The sequence below is a fragment of the Pinus tabuliformis genome, chromosome 3_2 (assembly GCF_031772625.1).
Source record: "Pinus tabuliformis cultivar Carrire ecotype Pingquan chromosome 3_2, CPIR1, whole genome shotgun sequence".
NCBI lineage: Eukaryota > Viridiplantae > Streptophyta > Pinopsida > Pinales > Pinaceae > Pinus > Pinus tabuliformis.
The window spans coordinates 27,754,503-27,763,760 of NC_142302.1; the positions used below are offsets into that span (position 1 = coordinate 27,754,503).

At 37.8% G+C, this 9,258-nt stretch overlaps 1 protein-coding gene across 1 annotated transcript; it reads right to left on the bottom strand.

The window, feature by feature from the left end:
* Window positions 1-993: 993 nt before the first annotated feature.
* Window positions 994-2,271, bottom strand: LOC149179648 (F-box/kelch-repeat protein At5g15710-like). Its single transcript, XM_089413605.1, has one exon. It carries the CDS (start codon window positions 2,269-2,271, stop codon window positions 994-996), a length of 1,278 nt encoding a protein of 425 aa, XP_089269731.1.
* Window positions 2,272-9,258: the final 6,987 nt, after the last annotated feature.

Sequence of the window (9,258 nt, forward strand, 5' to 3'; positions counted from 1 at the left end):
GATTAGGAAACCTGGGAAATTTGAAAAAAATGGTAGGTTATTTATAATGGTAATAGAATTTTATATTTTTTCTATACAGTACTTTAAATAGATGGTGATTGGATTTATTGTTAAAAGCATTCCTTAAAAATTAAGATAACTGGTTTTTATCAGGGTTAATCCCACCCACCTAGATAGTGATTGGATTTATTGTTAAAAGCATTCCTTAAAAATTAAGATAACTGGTTTTTATCAAGGTTAATCCCACCCACCTAACCAATGAAAAAAATAGAATTTTATGGTTTTTATCAAGGTTAATCCCACCCACCTAACCAATGAAAAAAATAGAATTTTATATTTTTACTTATTAAAAAGGGAAGAAATGTATCAAAGCTCCCCAAAACCGTGAGAATGTGGACACTTAACAAGTAGCATTACAATTTATCCTCGAGTCTTACATCAAAACCTTGGTGGCTACCTAGTTCTCTCAGATTTTAAAAATATTTTTCATAGAAGCCAGCATAATAGATGGTCTGAGGAGACATGCATTAGCTAGTTAAAGTATTTTACATCTCAAAATCCATAATTTGTTTGACAACAAAATGTTCATAACGCTGCAAAATAGATAATCCTCAATTTGCAAATTATGTAACTAAGCAATGACATCCCATTCTTCAAATATAGTACTCTAAAAAAGATTTCCTGGTAGAGAAACTAGTGTCTTTACATTTTCCTCCTTTCCATCCTCTCAAGTAATATAATCTCAGTCACTGCTGAACTTTTTTCCGGTCAACGTAGTAATAGTATTAATAGCTCAATTTCAAGAGCTCGAAAAAACATGCCATACACATCAACAACTATCTTGTCTAATTATCCTTAAATTAAACTGGTTTGTCTTACATCTGTGCCTTAATTTTATTTTCAGTAACCAAACTTCTGTACAAATGCTGCTGAAGCTTACCATAACGATTTCTTGCAGGGGGGACATTAGGCCAACTTCCTAACCTGCTATGACTAGGATACGGTAGCCAACCCCAAATTCAGAGGAATGGGAACCTGCTGCTCCAGCATCCCAAAACTACAATCTGTAGAAAGCCTGCATTCACCATCAAGGACATCAAACAAGAACACATTTCTTGAAACTCGAGGCTTGGAGCATAGAATGAAATCTTTAGGTTTCAAACTAGGCTCCTTTGTTTGCAAAGTAATCTCTGTCCATGAACCCTTAGCCATGATCAGCTCCCACAATCTCTTGCTTGATTTATGATTCAACAAAGCAAAAACTCTTCCTTGATCTTCTAGGCTCCTAAGCACCAACTCACACCTATCACCATCATATCTCCACAGGGTCTCCCCTCCCCTGACATAAAACTGCTCCTGAATAATTGGAGGCAAATGGATGACCCTCCAATCCTCTGTCTCCATATTGAAAATCAGCAACCCAATCCCACTTTGGCTTGAAACCAACCAAAAGAACTCACCTCTGCAAAACACCGCCAGAGATCCAGGAACGAGCTTGGCGAGAGGAGACGTATTTGCAGCTCTCTTCCATTGATCAGTCCTTGAATCATACACATCAGCAAACAGTTTCTGCAGGGGCTGATCATTTACTGTTTGCCCACCAGCAGATACTGCTATTAGAACCTTATAATGCCCAGAGTCTACATCAACTGTCATACCTGCCAATTGGGTTGTCCCCTTCTCAACTCTCTCAGGCAAACTCTTGCAACACCTTGTCACAGGATTACACACATAGTAATTGACAGGACCTCTTCTCCATTGCTTAAACTCCGAAAAGCACAGTAAATTACCAGCAGAGGCCTCCAAGCGGATAAAACCAGATGGAATGGACAATTTAGACCCAATCTTGAAGGGCAGACGGAGCCACTTAGTAATACCAATCCTGTGACCCAAATTAGACCCACTTCTCTCCAAGTCCTCTGATCTCATGAAACTTCTCCTCGCACACATAACAAATCCAGGATTGAAATGCTGGGAAATGGAATGAAGTCTGGCAAACCTCTTGCTTAATGGCAATTTGTTCCACTTGTGACAGACTGTTCTCAATCTCAGGATGCTCTTCAGTGGCAATCTGGCCAAGACCAGCTCCAATATCTCCTCAGGAAGCCTCTTCCATACAGATGGCTCCATTGGAATCTCTTCTCTGCATTGATTTTCTGGTGCAGATTTCTCAGTATCTTCAGTTTCTGAAGGCACTAGTTCAGGGCATTCCAGCAGCACCAACATCAGATTTTCGGAGACCCAATCGCTCACTCTTGTTATCAGATCCATGGCTTTACCCAAACCCTTGCTTCTGAATTCTGAGGTTTTTCCTCCAAATGCTTGAATCTTGTAACCGCAAATGCTTTATTGAATTTCTCAAAGCTTAATGTTGCAGTTGAATGAACTGTTCTTATTCTCGTTCTGGAATACATTTTCCATGCACCATCACCGCCTTTCAATGTTGCTTTTGCGGGACCCAAGTTGAAATTTTTGGGAGCGGTATGGCCTCCTGGTGTTTGATATTCCACCATTGCTGACCTCTGGGTATCTTTGAAGTGACATTATTCCATAATGTTATCCTCTGTAAAGGGAGATTTCACAGATATCTTTAAGCGTGTGCCACAAGGAAGATCCTGCAAATTACTTTCGGCAGGGTTTTGGCGCTCTGCCAAGGGCGATTGCATAGATTCGAAGGAAGAAAGTAGAGCGAAGCATATTCGTCATTCAATGTTGTTTTGTTTTGTTTTTACATGACAAGAATTGAATTTTGTTTAGCTTTTAACGTGACAGATATTTATTATTTCTAAAATAGGATAAATATTGTTACCTGTTATTTATTTCGTAGAATTCAATTTTATTGTTCATCATTGTTCCTTTTGGTACAATATCTTAATTCGATCTAATCATGATTGCTTTGTTTAGAAGACAAAAATTTAATATTTTTAAAATAATTTAAATATGATTAAAGTTACTTAGACTCTGTATTAGAAAATTTGCTTTGGATATAAGAAATTTAACATAAACATAATTGTTATATAATAATATTAAATTATTATTGTTACTCACGATTAAAGTTCATTGTTACTATATATTAGTTTTTTTAGCTTTTAAAATTTTCCATTTAATACTCTATATTTTCTAAATTAAATAAGAATTAATGTTATTTTTTTTATTAGAATTTTTGAGGTTTTATTGTAAGGTTAGTGGCAGAATTTTATCACGCATTAATTAATGGCATATTGAAGTACGAAATATCAGAGGACTTTTATCAAGATAAAATAATTAAACAAGCTCGGTTGCTAAGCAACAAGTCCTTGTCGAGTAGGCACTGTCACTTCGTGGATGCAATACTAGAGCCCAAACGACACTGGAATCCCTCATTATTCTCGTGATCTCCATTCCTTAGTATTGTTGCAAGCAGATGACATATCTGAAGTGTGGCTCCATGGCATCCATACCAGAGCCCAAACGACACTTAATCCTTCGGTATCTCCATGGCAGGCATACCAAAGCCCAAACGACACTTGAATTGTCCAGTATTTTCATGATATGCATCCTTCATGCCTCGACATACCTAAAGTGTCGCTCCGTGGCAGCCATACCAAAGCCCAAACGAAACTTGAATCCCTCGGTATTCTCATTATATGCGTCCCTCAGTATCGTTGCGGGAAGATGGTATACATGTATGGCATTCACATGTATGATCTGAAATGTTGTTTCCATGTTGCAAGTTTCACAAGTAATTCTTAAGTTCCAGTAAGATAGATTGATCATACAACCCAAAGTGAGATTGTCGTCTCTCAAAACTCATTCAACAAATAAACTTATCTTAAATTAAATCAAATGTGGATGAGTTATGAATTGTGATTTCATGAAATAAGCTGATTTTTTACCACTACATATTCACATATGCTAGAATAACTCATATCACAATATTCTTCAATAGCTCATATCACAATATTCTTGAAAGCATGTTGGAAAACAAGTGTTCACACACTCGCCAAGGAGTGTTCGCACACCGTCACGAAGTATGTTCTCCACCTTAAAATATATAACATAAGATCCAAAATGCCTCTACGTTAATACACCAACATACATGCATTACATAGAGAAAATAATGATTAGACACTGAAAATAAACGTAACATCATAGACGCAGACGACCTGTCTGGGGGAATTGTTGCGTTATGGGACCCCTAATGGGTCAAGATGAAGGCTTATTCATGCATTGTCAGTGTCCTCTTGGCGGGTAATATTAGAGGTCTGCCCGACAGGATTCACATTTTGAACATCTATGCCCCATACAGGGATAGAGGGTTATTCTAGAAGAAGTTGGAGGACTCTCAGATATTTGGATTATCCTATCTGATTATGGCGGGAGATATGAACTGTACAATTGGTGTGGATGAGGTATGGGGAGGTAATGGTAGAGAAGACCTAGTTTTTGCTCAGATAAAAGATATCATTATTGATTATAACTTTATTGATATCCGCCCTTGTAAGTCCGCGCTGACCTGGGACAATGGGAGAACGGGCAATGGCTATGTCGCAAAAAGACTGGATCAATTTTTACTCCAGGAAAAAGTTGTAGAACGGGCAATGGCTATGTCGCAAAAAGACTTGATCAATTTTTACTCCAGGAAAAAGTTGTAGAACGGCTTGGTTTTGTCCAATCAGAGATTGTCGACATATTCATATCAGATCACTGGCCTATTACTCTTGGCTGGCACCGGGGGGGATGTTCGCATTGGTATGCCTTTCAAATTCAATTGGGTATGGTTAGTGGATCCTGAATTTGACAAGATGATCAGGGAGCACTGGAAAAGCAACACATCATCTTCCTCTTCCCATATGTTGCGTATGCTACAAAATCTTCGTGCCCTAAAACAGGTGGTTAAAAGCTGGGAGTGCAAACAAATCTCATTACAGAAAATGGAATTGACTGAGATATCAGAGGCTCTGTCATCTTTGCGACCTCAGCTATTAACTCAACAACTATCCAGGGTGGTTCGGGATAAAATACACTCACTAGAACAAAAAATGAAGCAGATCTTGAAGCACAGGGAGGCGACATGGCACCTTAAGAGAGGGGATATTTGGATACGAGAAGGTGACAAAAACACAAAATTCTTCCATAGTTTTTCAAACTACAAAAGGAAAATCAATTCTATATGGGAAATTTTTGATGAAGTGGGAAATAAACATATAACACAACAGGGGATTAGCAAAGATGTGACCCTGCATTTTGAGAAGGCCTACAATTGTAGGGAACATGAGAATGCGGATAACCAAATTTGGGGGATAGAGGAGTACCCACATATGTTCAAGGAGGAAGAAAACAGTAACTTATGCAAGGAGGTTTCGGAGGAAGAAATTTGGGGGGTTTTAAAAACCATGAAGTGTGATAAGAGTCCTAGCCTGGACGGCTGGATGGTTGAACTATTCTCTCATTTCTTCGACATCTTCAAGGGAGATCTGGTAAATATGGTTCAGGAATCGTGAGATAGAGGCTATATTCATCCACACATCAACTCTACATACATAACTATGATTCCAAAGAAGGACAAATCGGGTTTTTTATCAGATTATCGGTCCATTTCTTTATGTAATCTTATCTATAAGATTATATAAAAAACAATTGCCAACATGATGAAGGACACACTATCAAAGTACATTTCTCCGGAACAATATGGTTTTTTAGAAGACCAACAGATTCATGATGTGGTGGTAATCACACAAGAATGTTTGCATTCTATACATGGAAAAAAATTAAACGTAGCCATCATGAAAGTGGACCTTCAGAAGGCATATGGTTGCCTCGACTTGGGGTATTTGAGGTTGATCCTTCATAAAATAGGAATACAACACAGAGGCACAGAGTGGATAATGGTGTGTGTTAGAAATGTCCGATATGTTGTTGTGATCAATGGATACCCAACTAGATTTTTTGGTGCTGGGAGAGGGCTCAAGCAAGGGTGTTCCCTCTCACCACTATTGCTCATATTGGCGATGGACAGTCTTAGCTTGAAGATAAAAAAAGTGGTGGAAAGTGAAGGTTTCGGGGCACTGAGTTACGACAGGGATATCAAAATCTCCCACATCTTCTTTGTGGACAACATTTTGATCATGGGCTTGATTAAACAAGCTGACTGGTATGTACTATCACATATCTTTAAAATATTCGAGAGGGCATCGGGGCTCATTATGAATGTACACAAATTTCCATTTTATATGGCTCCTGCAACATGGATGACATTGAATTTATACAAAATCTATTTGGGATTGAGGCAGTCTCTTTGGAAGGTGGTATAAATTGTTTGGGATTTCATATCAAACCTAGTAGATACCGAAATCAGGACTGGATGTGGCTGATAGATAAATTTTATAAAAGGATTACAGGTTGGGATTTTAGATGCCTCTCCCTGGGAGGATGTATTACCCTCACACAAGTTTTCATTACTAAATTGGGAGTATGTTGGGCTCACTTATACCATCTTCCTAAAGCTATTCTACAAAAATTGAATTGTCTCATGTCTCAGTTTATTTGGTAAGGGACGACGCGCTCTCACAAATACCATCTGGTCAGAATGGAGTTGATTACCTTGCCTAAGCGTATGGGTGGTTGGGGTGTATTAAACATGAAGCTGTTTGGATAGGCTCTTCTAATGAAAATGTTGTCGAGGGAAATATTCGGCCTTGGCATATGGGGCTGTATTGTCAGGAAAAAATATTTAAAGGACAAACTTTTTACTATATGGATGCGCAGTGAACTATCAGAGTCTCTGTTGGCTTGGCTATTTGGCATAGTTTATGTAAAATTAAGACCTTTTTCTTAAGGAGCTTGTGTTGGCATTTGGATCGGGACACCATATTATTATGGGACTAGATCAAATTATGGGTATCAATACACTTGATATGGTTTCTGTGGAGCTGATACAAAATCTAAATAGGAGGGGCATTTTTTTATGGAATTAAGTGATTCAAGAATGGCAGGATCATATACCAATTTGGAAATATGCTGGAGATAGGTTTGACGGACCAGATGACACTTGAATGGGAACATGTCAAGAAGAAAATGAAATTGACTGGTTTTTGTTGGGCTGCGAAGGGTGATCAGATTACATGGAATGGGAAGATGAAGGTTGGAGGAGTGATTGTGGCGAATGAATATAATGCCCTTTGTAGACAAGAGTCACAATCTATTGAGGTATGTTGGTTCTACAATTTTTGGAAAACCAAGATGCCTATCAAAATGACTGCTTTTGTTTGGCTTGTATGGCATAATAAGAATCTTATATGGGGGAACCTACAAAAGAGGAATTGGCATGGGCCAACATATTGTGTACTTTGTAGACATGTCGGCGAAGATAATACACATCTATTCCTAACCTGTCCTGTCGCCAATATGATTTGGTAACCTATTGTTGCTTATGTGGGTTTTCCCTACATACATTTTGATAATATTGAGGACTGTTTGATTTGGTGGAGCAATAAAAAACCAACTTGGTGTACGATCCCCCTTGCCATCTTCTGGGAGATATGGAACAATCACAACCTAATTATTTTTGAAAATGCACTGGGTGATGTTACCCAGATGTTGGACAATATTAAACAACAGTATATGATTAGCAGTTTATAGGATAGTGGTAAAAAGAAAAAGGCAGAGAAGAGCTATGGTACTGAGATTTCATATCCGACTGGTTCTTTTGACAGGGCAGAACAAAGAGGCATATGTGGATGTGGTTTCTGGATAAAATTCTCAGAGGTACAGGAGTACTCGGTACACTGGGGAGCTGGTAGAGGCTCGAATATGAAGGCATAAGTGATTGCCTTATGGGGATTATTATGGTTCACTACTTTCCTCAACATTCTGGTTATTCATATATATGGAGACTCTAGGGCTACTATTGAGCACATTCATGGAAAATCAAAATTAAACAGCCTACATTGAATGGATGACTATGCCAAATAGAGCACATTTGGCATACTTTAAGGACTCAACCCTACAACACATTGGACGAGAACATAATCAAAATGTAGATGGTATGTCAAAGAGGGGCTTACTGGATGAACTAGATGGTATGCATATTGACATTGTGATGGATGGACACAGAATGGATGTTGGTTTGCTTTCTTTGCCCATATAAAACATCTTCTAATGCAAGGAATCAATCATCTATTATATGTTGTTTTTTGTATACTTTTTGTGATTTTGTGAATACTTACAGGATGATATACTACTAGCTTTCTTAATGCACAGGATATGTTTTTCTTTACAATGACATGCAGAAGCTGTTTCTTTTTCTGCCGATATGGTGCAAATAATATTGTACAAAGATGCTCTAGGATGGGATACTGTATATATTAAAATGACTCCATATGTCGGTTTTACTTTTTCCTGATGTTGACTACTATGAATGTGTTGAAAATAGCAACAAGAAATGCTAAAAATAGAATTGCTAAAAATAGCACTACTATAAATAGCAGTTCAGCCAATGTTGATCTTAGCAACAATGGATGGAAAAATGGAGTGCTAAAAATAGCATTCTATAAATAGCATTTCGGTATACCTTCCTATTTTACTCAGTCCCTAAACTAAAATAGTGAAGTAAAATTCGAATTTGATCTTAGCAGTTGTTTGTAAAATAATTAATTAATTCATCTTGAGTTAATTAGTTAAGGAAAATCAAACATGAAGTCTATGTGGGGACATGCAACAGTTTCTCCATTAATTGAGGAATTTATCCACCAGTTAAAGAGATAAGGATGAGTTGTAATATTGAGTTGTAATTAGTTGGCTCAGTTAATTGAGTCAAGTCTAGTTAGATTAATTCAAACAGTTTGTTGAATTAATGTAAGTTCAGTTAGTTAATGCTTGCATGCTTGTAACTACTACACTTCAGATAACTGAGTATTCTCTTATAAATAACTCATGCATGTCAGTTTAGACAAAGACCCAGTTGAGATCAGATGGAGGGGCAATGCACTATCAGTTGCTAGAATATTCCATTGTGAATATTCCTTACATGCAGAAGGAATTCTTTCCTTGAGGATTGTGTAGTTACTTCTTCAGGCTTAGTGAGTGTGATGAGGCCAATTCACACATGTGGCTTCACTGGACCCCAAGAAAAATTGCGCAAGGAAATAGGAGGCTTGGAGGGCTTGAGGAGGACATATACTATGTCTATTCAGTTTGTGAGCTGTATTGTTTGATTGCAGAGAGAGCAAGATAGCTTGAGAGCTGATTCTTTTTGTAACTTGAACAAGATTTCCACTT

Excerpts from the sequence above, each read along its gene's own strand:
- LOC149179648 (XM_089413605.1), bottom strand. The coding sequence starts at position 2,271 with ATGGATCTGATAACAAGAGTGAGCGATTGGGTCTCCGAAAATCTGATG.